General features: G+C 50.8%; 5 protein-coding genes across 5 annotated transcripts; all 5 read left to right on the top strand.

The window, feature by feature from the left end:
* Positions 1-1192: 1192 nt before the first annotated feature.
* On the top strand, positions 1193-2733 carry M436DRAFT_38748 (uncharacterized protein; the record flags this gene model as incomplete). Its single annotated transcript, XM_013575411.1, has 2 exons — positions 1193-1765; positions 1855-2733. Coding segments are annotated over 2 exons (1452 nt in total), but the record flags the coding sequence as incomplete, so codon positions are not given.
* Positions 2734-4515: 1782 nt separating this feature from the next.
* M436DRAFT_38283 (putative MFS allantoate transporter) lies at positions 4516-6610 on the top strand (the record flags this gene model as incomplete). The annotated part of the gene is made up of 10 exons (XM_013575332.1): positions 4516-5210; positions 5261-5494; positions 5551-5599; positions 5657-5744; positions 5789-5920; positions 5975-6029; positions 6081-6132; positions 6192-6239; positions 6291-6526; positions 6580-6610. The coding sequence occupies 10 exons, from the start codon at positions 4516-4518 to the stop codon at positions 6608-6610; spliced, it is 1620 nt and encodes a 539-aa protein (XP_013430786.1).
* Positions 6611-8516: 1906 nt separating this feature from the next.
* Positions 8517-12305, top strand: M436DRAFT_38381 (uncharacterized protein; the record flags this gene model as incomplete). Its single annotated transcript, XM_013575350.1, has 3 exons — positions 8517-9024; positions 9080-9566; positions 9617-12305. Coding segments are annotated over 3 exons (3684 nt in total), but the record flags the coding sequence as incomplete, so codon positions are not given.
* A 1282-nt stretch (positions 12306-13587) lies between these two features.
* On the top strand, positions 13588-15123 carry M436DRAFT_38277 (uncharacterized protein; the record flags this gene model as incomplete). The annotated part of the gene is made up of 1 exon (XM_013575330.1): positions 13588-15123. The coding sequence occupies one exon, from the start codon at positions 13588-13590 to the stop codon at positions 15121-15123; it is 1536 nt and encodes a 511-aa protein (XP_013430784.1).
* Positions 15124-15562: 439 nt separating this feature from the next.
* Positions 15563-16552, top strand: M436DRAFT_60966 (uncharacterized protein; the record flags this gene model as incomplete). The annotated part of the gene is made up of 1 exon (XM_013575651.1): positions 15563-16552. One exon carries the CDS (start codon positions 15563-15565, stop codon positions 16550-16552), a length of 990 nt encoding a protein of 329 aa, XP_013431105.1.
* Positions 16553-16819: the final 267 nt, after the last annotated feature.

Below are 16819 nucleotides of genomic sequence, written 5' to 3'. Positions count from 1 at the left end.
TACTGGAGAGCAAACACGACCCGAGAGATCGAGTTCAAAGAACTACCGCCATCGGGCTCGTGATGCTGGCTTCGTTGGGGCCGCTGCCGCCGCCGCCATGCCGTCTCATGACCCTCATGCATCTAAAGGTACTGGTAGCCAGGAACGTGGTCGTCGATCTTCGGATCACTGTGATGAGATGCGCCTGGCCAGCCGTGACAATAACTACAGTGCTAGTCAGTATACCAGCTCCCAAGGACAGCATGCAGGCCACCAAGGTTCATCACATGTTCCTAGCGCCCAACAATCGCTGCACACTTCTCGTACAGGGGCAAACGGAGGCTTGAAAGCTGCTCTTCAGCACCAAGATCCAGATCCCGTCCCAGCTAGGTCTGTCAGAACAGGCCACAAACATGGACCTGCCTATAGCGTCCCCCCTCAAACTGCCGGTGGACAAGACGCAAGGAATCACGTAGGCTTCTCCGACGTCCAGCCCATAGCTCCGCTTAAGGACGACAAATCTGCAATACGGCATCAGCATCACGGTGCCAGCAATCTTTTCCATCGGAACCAGCATGAGGACGGCGTCTATCGGAAAAGACCCGAGCTTCAGGAATGGCGTCAGGCTGGTGTTGCAAAGTTGTCCGCCGATGACCATGATCTGCAAGACTCAACTCAAGCGAGCGCTAGCAAGAACGGTCATTGGTGGGATGGTAGAGGGACACGACACAGCAATTCCGTCAACAATAGCTCAGGGACCCTTGATGGAACCTACGACGAGCCAGCAAAGACTTTTCTTCCTCCACTGTTCCTCAAATGTGGTCCATTGTTACGTTATACCGGCATGCGCAGGGAGAAACTATCGCACAAAGGCCATACTGGCCATACCGAAAAAGAGATATGGAGAGGCTCCGTGATGATCGTGACTCAGGATGAGCACTCTTCATACGAGGAGATCCCAACACTTCGACTGTTCGCGCAGTCCATGGAAATGTTGCCGCCATTGTCAGCGGAAATGCAGCAAGATCCACCATCAGAATATCTCGATCCAGTCGCCGGTCAGATGAAGATCTCTCGAACTGGACAACCACTCTTCGTGAGACCTGTGACCTATCTCGAAGACGGTGTGGACATCTCTCGTGTCGAAAACGAATCTGGTTTGTTTGAGCTGACCGGGGCTTCCAATCGGGAGCCTCAGCAAACACAAAGGCCCATGGCTCAAGAAGACCAATCCGGCAACCCGCACAACAGACCTCGGATCCGAGCTCGTGACGGCGAGAAAGCTGGCAAGTATCGTGAAGTCAAGGCAGTTCGTTTGCATAGAGAACGTGGCGTCACTTTTTGGCGATTCAATCTGGAGATTGAACTTGGGTTGAGACAAGCGCGAGTCGCGTATCGAATCAACAGAGGTCCAGCGATCGGCTTCTGGGTTCCCGGAAGAGGTCAAAGCATGAACATCATGTTCCATTCTTGTAATGGGTTCAGCCTGTCCGTAAACTCGAACGAGTTCACCGGACCAGATCCTCTCTGGCGAGATGTTCTGAATAAACACCTATCAAGACCGTTTCATGTCATGCTTGGTGGCGGAGATCAGATCTACAACGATGCTGCCATGCGTGATACAACATACTTCAAAGAGTGGTTGCAGACCAAGAATCCGGAGCATAAGCACAGAGCGGACTTCACAGAGGAAATGCAAGACGAGCTTGAGTCGTTCTACCTTGATAGATATAGTATGTGGTTCTCCCAAGGGTTGTTTGGTATGGCCAACAGTCAAATTCCGATGGTCAATATCTGGGACGATCATGACATTATTGACGTAAGTTCCGTAAGTTCCGTAATGCATGTATGGTGCCTGTGCTGACTTTTCTTCAGGGCTATGGATCTTATCCGCATCATTTTATGAGTACCAGAGTATTTACCGGCTTAGGTGCGGTTGCATTCAAGTACTACATGCTTTTCCAGCACCAGAGCGTAGTGTCCGAGACCCAACGAGATGAGCCATCATGGGTGCTGGGCGCCTCTCCTGGACCATACATCAACGAGCTCAGTCGCAGCGTTTTCATGTTCCTTGGCCGAAAAGTTGCACTGCTAGGTCTGGACTGCCGAACGGAAAGAATGAGAGATGAGGTCTTAAGCCAGCAAAGCTACGACATTGTGTTCGACCGTTGTCGATCGCAAATCATCAAAGGAGAAACCAAGCACCTTATCGTCTTGCTTGGTGTTCCAATCGCATATCCGAGACTTAACTTTCTGGAGAATATACTGACATCGCGAGTCATGGACCCCATTAAGGCTATTGGTCGGACAGGTCTCTTGGGTGGCTTCGTCAACAAATTCGACGGCGGAGTCGAGATTCTGGATGATCTGGATGACCATTGGACGGCAAAGCATCACAAGCCGGAAAGAAATTGGTTCATACAAGAGCTGCAAGAGCTTGCAGCCAGCAAATCTGTGCGCATCACCATCCTGGGAGGCGATGTACATCTTGGTGCAGTAGGACAGTTCTACACGAAGAAGAAGCTGGGTGTCGCTAAGGATAGAGACCATCGATACATGCCCAACGTTGTCTCTTCTGCCATCGTCAACACACCTCCACCAAACATCATGGGCGATGTGCTTAACAAGCGGAACAAAGTCCACCATCTGGATGCTGAGACAGATGAGGACATGATTCCGATGTTCGAGCAGGACGTCAATGGCAAAGCTCGAAACAATCTTCATCTCCTTCCCAGAAGGAACTACTGCAGCATTAGAGAGTACATCCCAGGCTCTACTCCACCTCCCTCTCCAAGCCCGGAACAGCCAGATTGCCGACAATACCCTCCTGGTGCAATGGCACGATCTACGTCCACCAATCGCGCAGGATTTCGTCCGGGAAATCTAGTGCGTAGACTCTCGAGTGCGTCAACGAAAGAACATCAGCCTGTGATGACAAGAGGTGAAGTACATTCCATGGAGGCATTCGGACCAGATGAGACGCGAGATGGCGCTTTGCATGGAGGAAATGATGACGGCGGATCTTACTTTCCACAAACACAATCTCGCCCGACCAACCATTTCCACAGGAGACCTACAAACTTCTCCGAGAAGGAGGCACTCAAAGCAAGTGCCAAAGGTGGACCGGATGGCGAACAATTCGGACATATCAACCTCGAAAGTGGATTGGACATCAGTCTCCATATGGAGATCGACCAGAAAGATCCTGCAGGACTTACCAAGCCATACAGATTATTGGTGCCTGCTTTGTGGTATGAAGGAGCTGCCGACATAAACACAGCTAGGTTCAAATCAAGAGGTGCCTCGATGATGGACCGCCTGAGGGGCAAGTCAGTTCATAGGTCGCCCAGCTTTGATGGTCACTCCTCCCAGAACGACAATGACCGAAGTAGCTCAGAAAGTCTCGATGAACGACTACCAGGCAGATTGGATGATAGAGCCCTCAACGCAAGGGTGCGAACGAGTGGGCAGAATACGACTGCACGTATCAGAAGCAGGGATCATCCTCTCGGTCACGATGGTCCTTCAGACGCAGGTGGATTTAACAAAGAGATTGGATCGCCCCCCGCTCGTCATCTCCACCCTGCAGTAGCAGGTACAAGACACGACAAAGCTCACGAAGCCTCGATTCAACCGCCAGCTGCGCCTCACCCTTCAGACCTTTCTACTCCAGAAAAACGTTCATGGAATCCATTTGGACGTAGACAGCAACATGAGCCCGATGCCCTCGATCGAAGATCCGACCATGATAGCACCGAATCAGAGGGAAGTTACACTGAATCTGAATTGGATGACGAATATCACCAACAGCAGCCACGAGGTCGCAGACCGAGTATCGCTGATCGAATCTTGGGCAGGAGTGGTGCGCAAGGAAACGAAGACAGACCCAGAGTCGAAGAGCTCAGACAGGAGGATATCCCGAAGAAACCGGGATGGAAGATTTGGAGATGAGGAGTCTCTTTTTGATGGAACTGGATTACCCTTCGCGTAGCATTGTTCTATACCCATTTGTAATTTTACTGTTTCCTTATGTCTCAACACTCGGCGTGACCATAAGATTATTGACCCCATCGCTATGAACGCTTCTCACTCTTATTTCTGTTCGCTATAGCCTGATACTCCCGCCTCCTTCACAAGGCTACACACAGGAAGGTCCAAGCTGTCATGCTTGCCGGATGGTATGCAAGTCCACAGAGAGTCGATGACCAAATGGTCTCAGCATGTGACTCTTATTCCTCGTCATCATTGCACATGTCGACAGCTACGCGCGTGACATTCTTCTTATGTGAGAGCCATATGCCATCCGATCAGCTCGCACTTCTTGCCGAGACCATGTATACCGTACCGCAGATCTGCAGCATCCGAGTGCGGGGTCATGTGGAGATATCGCAGTGTATAACCGGGGTGTAGAGAGTAATTGGGTAAAAATACTAGCATACAAACGGGAAAATGCAGAGGATCAGCAATACATATAGAAGAGCGAGGAGCCGCTTCACTTTCATCCCAGACTTGTGCCTCTACCGACTAAGAATCAACATGCGATTTCTCTCCCGCCAACCACAGGCGGATACTATTTCTCGAGTCGAACCGTATCCAGTCGATGTAAAAGATGGAACAAAAGCTGGTGCAGAGCATCGAGAGCACATCGATACTGTCGAAGACCCTGCTGAGTGGAAGAAAGTCAACTTGAAGGAAGATGGCGATGTCGCCCAAAGACTCTTTGCTTCACAGGCTCACGAACCTATTGACCCAGCCGAAGAAGCAAGAGTCGTAAGGAAGATCGACTTCATGATTCTACCATACCTGGCTGTCTGTTACGCCTTTTTCTATATTGACAAGACGACTCTGAGTTATGCTGCCATCTTTGGTATACGCGAGGACCTCAACATTCATGGACAACAATACAGCTGGCTTTCAAGCATATTTTACTTTGGGTTCCTTATTTGGGCCTTGCCGACCAACTTCTTGATGCAACGATTTCCAATTGGCAAATATCTGGGTTTCAATATCTTCATGTGGGGCGCTCTTCTCATGTGCCAGGCGGCTGCATCAAACTTTACAACATTGGCTGTTCTGAGAGCACTCTCGGGGGCTGCAGAGGCGTGTTCTGATCCAGCGTTCATGATCATCACCTCCATGTGGTATACGAGACGTCAGCAACCCGTTAGAATGGGTCTCTGGTACACCGCTAACGGGTTTGGTATTGCCTTGGGTGGTCTTCTGGGTTATGGGTAGGTATGGTCGAGTCTGTTTGGTATAACAGTGAGCTGACATCTTCCAGAATCGGGCACATCAAAGCAGGCTTACCCTCTTGGAAATTCGAATTTCTCATTATCGGAGCCCTCTGCTGTGTGTGGGGCGTAGTGATGATGATCTTCCTTCCAGATAGCCCGGTCACCGCCAAAGGTCTCAACGAGAGAGAAAAGAGGATAGCAGTTGAGAGACTGAGAGATAATCAGACTGGCATCGAGAACAAGCATCTGAAGTGGTATCAGGTTCGCGAAGCATTTACAGAGTGTGTGCGTCCGTTACCTATCATCTTATATATGCTAATCACGTTTTCAAACACAGTTATAAGACCTACCTCTTCTTCCTGCTGGGTGTGGTTGGAAACATCCCCGTCAGTCTCCCTGATCGAAGATTATGTTGTGGCTTATGCTAACGAGAATTTATATAGAATGGCGGAATTAGTAATTTTGGTACCATCATCATCAAGGGCTTCGGGTTCAGTACCTTGGTCACGACATTGATGCAGGTTCCTTACGGTAAGCACCTAGAACTGATTAAAAAACAGCTCTGACCTTTCCAGGTATTTTTATCGCCATCAGCATCCTGACATGTGTATTCTTGAATGACAAGTTTGCATCCAAGGGCAGCCAGACGAGGTGCTATTTTATTCTTCTCTTCTTGCTACCAAACATTAGCGGATCTTTCGGACTTGGTAAGTCTGTTCGAGTTTTAGAATGGAAGCCAGAAATAGTCTGACGCGCTGTAGCATTTTTAGCAGCCGACAACAAAGCCGGACGATTGATATGCTACTACCTGACTGGGTAAGCAAATCCAAGCAAATCCACCATCGACCATACTGACCATCGTCTCAGGCCCTACAATGCGGCTTTTGTCATGATTCTGTCCTTGACCACTGCTAATGTCGTAAGTTCACACAACAATATTACTGACAGTTGAAACCGGATCAGTATTGACATTGACAGGCCGGACATTCCAAGAAGGTCGTGACAAATGCTATACTCTTCCTTGGGGTGAGTAGATTCTGCTTCGCACGAATATCTCATACTGACCACTTTCTACAGTATTGCACAGGCAACATTGCAGGACCGTTTTTCTACAAAAGTACACAGAGTCCTCGTTACGAGCTCGGTATCTGGAGTATGATCGTCAGTCATTTGATCGAAGTCTGCGTTATACTCTTACTACGTTTGCTCCTGAGCAGAGAAAATCGTCGCCGAGACAGAATTCAGAGCGCTTTGCCTGGTGGTCTGGAGGGCAGAGATCTCAATGCGACCGCATTTGCAGATCTGACTGATCGGTGAGATTGTCCTTATACTTGTGATGTACAAGTCGACATGCTGACATGTCTAGTGAAAACGACAATTTCAGGTATATTTACTGAGATGATAGATCATGGGTGGATCACTGGGTCCGCGTGGCCCAACGACATCGTCCGTTCATTTGGTAGCTCAGATCTTAATGAACCCTTGTTTTTCGGTCGAGTTAAAAACGAGTCAGATCTGTTGGTGCCTTTTTCATGCCGCTTTCCATATCCAGAGAATTCAATTAGGTCGGCGATTTTGCAAAATCTTGAATCTGGTGTGTGAGGTGGTCGTTCATCACTGTGTGGCCATGCGAGGAGGAGCGTGCCAGCACAACATGAAGTTCAGGTCGGCCGATGTAAAATCATCTGCCCCACGCGCGGATTCAAGCCACAAACATCAGCCTGCATGTGATTGGCTCGGCTATCTGCAGCCCTCTGAGAATCTGGGCGACGACAACCTGACCCTTCAAAGGTCTCGCCAAGAACGCGACATAATCGTGCAAACGATGGAGCGTATCAAGTATGCGCATGGGGTTCATACCAATTTACCCTGGGCCAGGCTGCTGTTACATGCTCTTCTACAATCTGTCTGGTCGTAGTGGATACATTGCACGACCGCATGCGACTACCGTCGTAGATGCAGGGCACCCGAAGATTAATTCGACGACATCGGAGTTTCGCACATATGCTATCGAAGAGCATGCCGCTTTTGGGACCAGGGCAGCTATAGATTGAGAGTCGCTGATATACGCGCTCATATCAAATACTGACGTAGGTGTCGAAGGATCCGGGCCATCTGGGAGGTGCCTCGAAAGCGAATTCGATGCAGCGCAGTTGTGATATAAGCGAGATGTACAAGTGAGCGAAATTGACTGCGACCGTGATGCACGTAGACAGGAACGTCGTAGATAGCCATAGGAAGCACCGAGCACTTGATGTTTGACAGTTTTCGGATGGCAATCGTGATCCGCCAGCCGTCGGCCGGGCTCGCAGAAGCTTTATCTCTTTTTGAAGAAAAGTGGCCGTTGAAGCCGAAAAAACGCAGCCAACTTTACCATGCTGCATACGAGAAGCCGTATGCTGATGAGTAAAAATCCGAACTGAAGATTGATGCAAGATGGAGGATGGTCATATGAGAAGGGAATTGGAATCTGATGGTCTGTTGGTGTTGTCAGATGAGTCCGGCAAGGCGGAAGCGACAGTGCAAGCCTTGGCGCTATTGCAAGAGTATCGATGAGGGATTGCAAGAGAGGGCGTTCGAATTTAGGTACAGTAACAATAAAGACGGACGGGCAGGGGGCCTTCTGATCCGCGTGGCCTTCACATCATCCAATTGTTCACACTACTTTCTTCTTCTGTCATCACACCTGCCATCAACTTGTTGACCACGCTTTCCCCCAATTTTCGTTGCATCCTAACCCTGCTTCGACGTTCTCGCCCTCGCTTGAATTTCCGCTTGCCGGTACATTCAAATACCCTAACTGACACGCGCGCGCAACCAGCTTCGTTCGGGCCAGTACCCGTGCTCCGACACGCATGTTGTCTCTCTCGTCCTCTTGACATCTTCCACCCTTTTTGCTCATTGCCCATAAACACTCACCCGGCTTGTATGGTACCCACCTGACGCTTGTGCTCTGCCTGTCTGGACAAAGTCTCTAACACAACTTACCCATTTCGTCCGTGGAGCGGTCCGCCAGTATCTCGACGTTCTGGCTGGCGTCGCTGGCATCCCGACATGGATTCTCGCGCGTCCAGCGCCATGAACGATGCAGATTCTCGCTCCCCTGTTGAGCCAACTGGCATCAACAAAACCATCAAAGCCGAGAATGTGACAGATGACACACCACATGAAATCATGAGTGCTTCTCAAACTCCAGCTCCCGCTGCGGATCAGCCAACTGCATCGAATTCTCGACAGTCATCATCGCGGCCTGCGGACAATTCGTCAGCACAGGATTTTTCAGATGTTGCAATGGGCGATGCGATGCCCTATGGAACACGTTCACGCAACCGCCCTCGACCAAATTATGCAGAGGATCAAGATATGGACTTCGAAGCCCCCCCGCCACCAGCCAAGGCTGCATCTGCCAAAAACGCCCCAGTCGGTGATTTGAAGCGAAATCAACAAGTTGCGACAGAGGCCAAGAAAACCACTGCTGATCCTTCCATTGCTCGAGTCAATGGTGCCGACCAGGACGAAAGGTCGCCATCTGCTTCTGGTAAAGAAACAATTCCAGGAACTTCGTCTTTCTCTACTGTCCCTCCCAAGAAGCGCAAGGCAGCTGGTGCCGCCAACACTGCCATTGTTGCATCTGGATCTGGTAACACCACTGCAAATGCGGCTGCGCAACCCACTACAAAGAGGCCAGCAACTTCCATCCCGTTGGCAAACATGTCTCGTGAGTCTAACATGATGACTTTCGAAAAATCAAAGGGTGTTTTGAAAAAGGGAGGACTTGCAGCAGACGACGGTACAGTATTGCATATCGACGGTAAGAACAATTTTCATCTTGTTTCTGTTCGGCACGATTGACTGATTATGTCTAGATCATGTGTATCTTGTCTGCGAACCACCTGGCGATCCTTATTATCTCTGTAGGATCATGGAGTTTTTACACACCAACTCTGACGATCCGAAATCTCCCGTGGACTCAATCCGGGTGAATTGGTTTTATCGCCCGCGCGACGTACAGCGTCTCAACAACGACAGCCGTCTCGTATACGGTACCATGCACTCTGACGTTTGCCCCCTCACATCTCTGCGTGGAAAATGTCAAATTCTCCATCGGTCAGAAATTGAGAACCTCGATGAATACCGTAAAGGATCGAATTGTTTCTGGTTCAACCAAATTTTTGATCGCTTCATTCGTCGGTTCTACGAGGTGATACCGACTTCCCAAATTATCAATGTTCCTGATAAGGTCAAGCGAGCTTTGGACGAAAGGTGGAAATTTATCGCTGTGGAAACCAACAGAGTCAAGGAGCTCACGGCAGCAGTCAAGCTCTGTAAGCGGTGCACTCAATACTGTGCAAGGTATGGATTACACATGCAAGTTCCTGTGACATGGCTGACTCTACTTTTAGCAACGACTCTGTTGACTGCGCAATCTGTGGAAACTGTTATCATATGAACTGCGTTCGACCACCTTTGCCGAAGAAGCCCACACGTGGTTTTGCTTGGGCGTGTGGTCCTTGTGGACGCGCCGCAGAAAGAAAACTCGAGGCGCGCAACACTCCTCTTGGCGGATTCGATGAAGAAGAAGAAGTCGTTGAAGAAGAGGAAGAGGACCCAGCATTGGCAGCAAGCACTCGAGCACCAAGTCCTAGTGGTCCGGATGTCCCCACTGACCAACATCCTGGCACACAGGCTGAGATCGCCATGGCCAAGATGTGGCCCTTCAGATACTTGGGAATCCACTGCAGGGTTGAGGATGCGCTGCAGTACGACGACCGTGCAATCTACCCCAGAGCTAGCTCGCGCCTAGGACCACGTCATCAAGCGAATGTCAACGTCTGGCATGGTAGGCCGATCGAGCTTGTAAAACCAGCTGATATCAAGAAGCGCTTCGTCAAGGGTGGTGGTCAGAAAAAGGATACAAAGCTCACAAAAGAAACTCTTGCCGCAATCGAGGCGGATCGAAAAGAACGAGAAAAACGACCCAAATGGATTCAAGACGAACCTGCAGGTTATGTCCACCGCGGCGAGGATTATGACAACGATGACCCAAGAAACACGGCCAGACTCATGTTCAAAATGCCAGACGAAGACGAAGAACATGCCCCTGCCTCCAATGAAGCCTTTATCGACAAGTTCATGGATCGCGCAAAAGCTACTGCAAAGTCACTCAAGGTCACGACTTGGGGTTGCAACCTTCAGGACAAAGCGCTTGAGCTTTTGATCAAGAACAAATACAATGCAGACAAGGCAATTGAGCAACTATCCAAGGTTGATCGTGTAAAAGATCTTAAGGAACCTATACTTACGCCAGACGAACTGAAGAAGTTTGAGGAAGGCGTGATGAAGTATGGTTCAGAGCACAGATCAGTCCGGATTCATATGAAGACGCACCACCCTACGTCTACAATCATTCGCTTCTACTACCTATGGAAGAAAACGCCACGCGGTCGACAAATATGGGATAACTATGGGGGTCGCAAAGGACGAAAGCGTCAGAACATGGATCCCGCTGGTAAGCTTCATGCTGAGGTCGCCGATGATCTCGACGACTCTGCTTTCGACACCGACAAAGCTAGAACCCAGAAGAGAGGATTCCAATGTAAGCATTGTTCTACACGCCACTCTCGACAATGGCGCAGAGCTCCTGGTGTCACCCCCGGCCAAACAGTACCCTCAGGTGAAGGCAAGATGAACAAAGACAAGAATGCTCGCTTACTCTTGGCACTTTGCGGAAGATGCGCTGGACTTTGGAGAAGATATGCGATCGTGTGGGAAGAAATCGACGAAGCAACCAAGAAGGCCATTCAGGCTGGTGGAAAGGCTTGGAAGCGCAAGTTCGATGAAGAGGTTGTGCGCGAGATTCTGGCTGCAAACGAGGCCGTGGTCGAAGATCCGACTATCGTTCAGTCAGTCGAAGGAGTGGAGCCGCCGAAGAAGAAAGCCAAACTTGCACTCGACGGCGCCGAGAAGAAGAAAGCACCGAAGCTTCCGACACCCCCTCCTCCACCCATCGTTCCTGACCAGCCGAGATGGAGAGATCTGCCTTGTTTCGTTTGCAACGTACTTGACTCGGCGGGCGAGAGTCCCATTGTTTGTTCGCACTGCAAGCTCAGTGTGCACAAGAGGTGTTATGGTCTTTCGTCCCAAGCTGTACCGACAAAGTGGGTCTGCGACCAGTGTACCAACGATAGGACGCCAGCAGTGTCAACTGAGTACATGTGCACATTGTGCCCGATTGAAGAGACGACTCTTGAAATGCTTGAGACGCCTAGAGTCACCCACAAGAAGAAGTCAGATCGTGAGCGCGAGAAGGAAAGACTGGAGAAGGAGCTCATGGATAGTGTGCAGCTGGAGTACAACAAGAAGCAAGCCAATCTCAACCGGCCCAGCAACCCCAGAGAGCCACTGAAGCGCACTGATGGCAACAATTGGGTACACGTCCAATGTGCGATTTGGACGCCTGAGATCAAATTCAGCGAAGCGAGCCTCTTGGAGAGGGCGGAAGGATTTAGCGCCATCCCTATGGAACGCTATGAGGCAACATGCAAGGTTTGCAAGAAGAACGACCACGGCGCTTGTGTATCTTGTCTGCAATGTCGAGCCAACTTCCATGTTGGCTGTGCTATCCAGGCTGGGTACACACTAGGCTTCGACGTGACGCCAGTCAAGGGATCACGTAAAGACCAAGTCATTACTGCGACCCTTGGTGATGAGACTGGATCGCTCACAGCCGCCATCTGGTGCAAGGAGCATGCCATCAAAACTCCGGTGCACCCAATCAGTGAGGCGGCTGATGACAAAAGCCCAAATGCTTTACAAGTGTTTGTCGAAAATTATAAACAGGCAGATCCAACTCTTACTGGAACTGCCAGGAAGGCCAACCTTCTCAGTCAATCGACGAAACTTGCCTCACAAGCGACTGCCGCGAATGCCGCGGCTCTTCGTCGTATCTCCACAGCAAGCAACATGGCACGATCTGCTCGCAACTCACCAGCAGGAGCCTCTAAGACGGACGAAGTGGATGGTGCAAGCTCTGCTGAAGACGAGTCGACTAAGACATGTCTCAAATGCCGTACTGACGCCAGCCCGAGATGGTGGACTGCCGAAGAGACGCTGAAGAGAGTACAGGCTCAAACGCCGGTCACAGCTCGGAGTGAAGACAGTCTCAAAGGCTACCGATGCAACAAATGCCATTTCAAGCGGATCAATGCCCCGCAAGACGCATCACCATCGCCGCCCTCGGCTCGCAAAAGAGTGTCTCTATCACCTCCAAAGCAATTCCCCCTCCAGATAGGGTGGGGCACCGGGATCGCAAACCAAAACGCACAGCCACAGCCACAGGCTCAAGCTCCAGTGCACGCATTGCCGCCAGTTCCAACAGCAGCGCCAGTTGAGGTAGTTGGTCAGATGCAACCTCCAGCCCCTCAAACATATCCCGGAACATACCAACCCCCACACGCACAGCCAAATGGATACGCGCCTGGAAACGTGCCGACTTATGGTCATGGCACACCACCAGCTTTTGCGCAGCCAAACGGACAAGCCCAAGTTCAACGTCATCACTTGCCTATGAGCAACGGAATTCATGGAGTGCATCATCAGCAGCAGCAGCAGCACGCGCCGCACCCATCAACGCTAGCACCAATGACTAATGGTCAACAAAGCTCTGGCGGAAATATCGGACATGGCAGTCCGCCTTCAGGAATTGTTCGAGCAGCAACACCACGAGATGGATCGGTCGATGTGAGAACGAACGGAGCAAGTGCAAGTCCGAGTTTGAGGAACCTGTTGCATTAGTATTACTCTGGGTATTAGTTGTGGATGGAGGAGCTGAGTGCAGAGGATGGATGAATGACCGATGTAGTCAAAGCCAAAAGCTGTGATAGTAGATTCTGTAATTGCAGCAGAATGAATCAAATATTAATTTGAGGTTGCTCTGTGGTTTGCATCAGATGGGAGGTGCGACCAAGGGCGATGGGATGGGTGGCAGGTCACGTGGGCGGCGCGTCAGACCCATGCTTTCTGTCACTTTGAACGGCAGTGCCAGTGACAGAGACATTGGCATCGCTGTCATAAGGATGGGTGCGTATTCGACGGCCAGGCCTCGGCACCAGCTTGCTGACCAAATGTCACAGGCAAAGCATACCCCGAAGAGGCACGCAGCCAAGTCAAGCAGCTGCTGCAGCAAGGCGTCGCCGAAGATGACATAGAGAAGCAGACGGGCGTGTCCGACAGGACTATTCGCCGCTGGAAGGTACCTCACCAACCACCGGCATGCACACCTCAACATAGCCTAACCTTGGACTGATAGCTCGAGCTCGAACGCTATGGACGCATCGGAAAGCCGCCAGAGAGCCGCACTGGACGACATCGCGTCATGAACAAGGACGTTGAGCAGGCCTTGTTCGATCGCGTCGCCCAGAAGCCCGACATGTCCGTCGATGACATGCTTTGGTGGCTATACGACACATACAAGCTCGTTGTCGGCACCCGCACCATTCGCAGAGCCTTTGAGCGCCGCAACACTTCGCACAAGAAGTTCCGCTCCAATGCCCGCAAGCACTTTGGCATCGACATGGGCGTCGACATGGACATGGATACCGACGTCGACATACATGTCGACACTTCACACCATGATGACCATGAATCCATGCAGAATCTTGTCCAGGACCCAACACCTGCTCCTGCTCCTCAAGCCCATATGGTCGTGTCGCAGCCAGACACCACCTACCAGAGCCCGTATGCTCCCCTCATGACCATGGCTGATGCTACCGACGACAGTGGCCAGCCGCCTCCGCCAGACATCAGTCCTGAGTTGGCCCGCGCTCTGGGAGGGTTGACTGACTCTACCGCTATGCATCAAGATCTCATGGCTGATCACATGGACCCTCTGTCCGAAGATGAGGAAACTTTGCAGTTGCAGCTTCAACAAATTGTGCTGCAGAAGAAAGAACTCGAACTCAAGATCAAGATGCGTCGTCTGCGCCAACGCCGTGAATCGCATACACCGAATGATGATTCTCTGTTTGACCACCTTGACGTAGACACCACTTCGGCTCCGCACATGCATCCAGACTCGACTGCGAACGATCCATTTGCTCCACAATCCGACACTCCAGGCACCAATTCGTCGACGACTCCCAAGCCTCGGGATTCTCGCAGCAAGAGCAAGGTCCAAGAGGCCCGCAAACGTACTGAAGAACGCCAAGAGCGCATGCTCAAGGATCTAGAACGCCGCAGTCGTCGTCGCGAACATTTGACTGCCGAGTGGGTACAGAGCCGGGACGTATGGGCAAAGGGCCCTGAGAAACTCCTGGTGCAGCTCATGCATAAACATTCGACCTATGCATACAACCAAAACTCGCTTGAAACTTTCGAGGCCATATTTGCAGAGCTGTATCACCTGGTTGATCACACCGAATGGTATGCTCCGGTGCATGACGATCTTTTGCGTGAGCGTACACGTCGCAAGATGAGTCAACTCCGCAGTAAGATGGTCAAGAGTGGAGAGATTGTCAGTCGTGGTGAGGGTTATGGCGGGTGGACCAAGCCTGACGACCATGACCATGATGCTCTGGCTGGTGCATCTGATCTCACCGGTACGGGACCTGATGACACAAGCCTCGACATGTCACAACATCACCAGATCGGCGGTTTGTCAATGGACCTTCACACTCACGATACGAATCACGACACGCTTATGGCTCGCGACGCCATGATGCAGCATGACCACTCAATGCTCGAGCACTTACAAGACAACACGACAGACTTGCATCACACAGATTTCGATCACGATCATTTGGCGCGTCATCAGAATGAGCTGTTAGCACAGCGTGGCATCGCGCATCAAGAGCATTTGTCGAATCAGCGCGCCATTGAGGAAACCATGGCCGCTGGACTAGCTTCAGTTTGAGATACCGAAGATGAATCATTATACTATCATCATTGCTAAGACTTGCTGTCTAGACAGATACCTCGCTGTCAACAACTGTATGGCTACTCACGACTGTTATGTTACTTGTCAGTAGTTGCATGTCATTGCAACCACTTTAATTACAATTCTTCTCTAGTATTGCCATGTATCTTGTGACTTCATGTGCTCTTTGAATAATTTGATTATGCTTAATAATTGCGTCAGTCTCGAAGCCTTCGACCTGCTTCTTCGGGAGAGCAGCTTCCGGGCCCAGAACATCTTGAATCTTTGAATGCGACAACGCAATTGAAGCAACAAACCTCATCATCGCACATCACTGAACAGCCATCAACCAGACATATTCAACACTTGACACGCTTCTACCATCAACCCCGACCTCGCGCAAAGCGACACACCACATCCAGCCCACCCACCCACCATGGCCGACGCCACAGCATCCGCACCCGTCATCTTCAAAAAGCGCGCCGGCCGCGCCAACGCCAAAAAACGAGCAGCAACTCCACCCTCAGCTTCCGACTCGGACTACAGCAGCGCCGAAGACGAAAGCGGCGCACGCATAAAGCGACGACGCAAAAACGGCATCACCACCTCTACCTCTTCAGCCATCACAAAAAACCCCGCGGCTACTTTCTCAAAATCCACTCAGTATACTGGTGATCGCAGCGCAGCGATTACGAATCTCGATGATGCGACAAAGACTAGTAATTGGTTTCATGCCGATGAAGCTGCAAAAGCCGCAACTGGTGCAGAGGGAGACGCAGCAGAGGTAGAAAAAGACGGCACCTACAAGGGAGCAAAAAGCTATGGAAACTTCATACAGAAGAATCCCGACAAATTGGCCAAATCAGTGGGACCGGTAAAAGCACCCACGAACATGAGAATGATCACATTAGTCGACTTTGCGCCCGATGTGTGCAAAGATTACAAGCAAACCGGCTTCTGCGGTTTCGGCGACAGTTGCAAATTCTTGCACGCCAGAGAAGACTACAAACAAGGCTGGCAACTCGACAAAGAATGGGAAAAGGCGGGCAAATCAAAGGCTCCTCCCAAGTCTACAGTCGTGGGCTCTGCGAACCGTGGCTCTACCGAAACCGCAGCAGACGACTCCGACAACGACGAGGAAGCAAAAGAACTCGAGAAGATACCCTTCGCGTGCATCATCTGCAAGGAACCGTACAAGAGTCCAGTCGTCACAAAATGCGGCCACTACTTTTGCGAGGCATGTGCGTTGAAGAGGCATAAGAGTAAAGGTGGCAAGCAATGCGCCAATTGCGGTGCTGACACTGGAGGTACCTTTAACGTGGCCAAGAATTTGAGGAAGTTGTTGGATAAGAAAAGGGAGAGGATTCGCAAGAGGAAGGAAAAGGCTAGGGAGAATGGGGAGGAGGTTAGCAGTGATGAGGAGTAGATGAGCTTTGACGTTGAGGCAAGAAATAAGAATATATTGCCTAGTCTGCTCGTGCAGCATATATCTATGGGACGTTATTTGAAAAAGCAGCCTTTAGCAGGGTGTTGCTCTTCGAGAGCAAATCATATCTTAGCAACCATCCTCCCTTTTTCCCTTATAGCAGCCCCCTTCCTGCAAACGCTTATCGATGAGACAAGCGTCCATCTACTTGACTCAACCCCTTGCTCGGCCACACCCTCCCTCGATCATCCTCTCAATCGCGGCTTG

The sequence above is a fragment of the Aureobasidium namibiae genome (assembly GCF_000721765.1).
Source record: "Aureobasidium namibiae CBS 147.97 unplaced genomic scaffold scaffold_2, whole genome shotgun sequence".
Taxonomy (NCBI): domain Eukaryota; kingdom Fungi; phylum Ascomycota; class Dothideomycetes; order Dothideales; family Saccotheciaceae; genus Aureobasidium; species Aureobasidium namibiae.
This window is presented reverse-complemented; position numbering and strand designations above follow the sequence as displayed.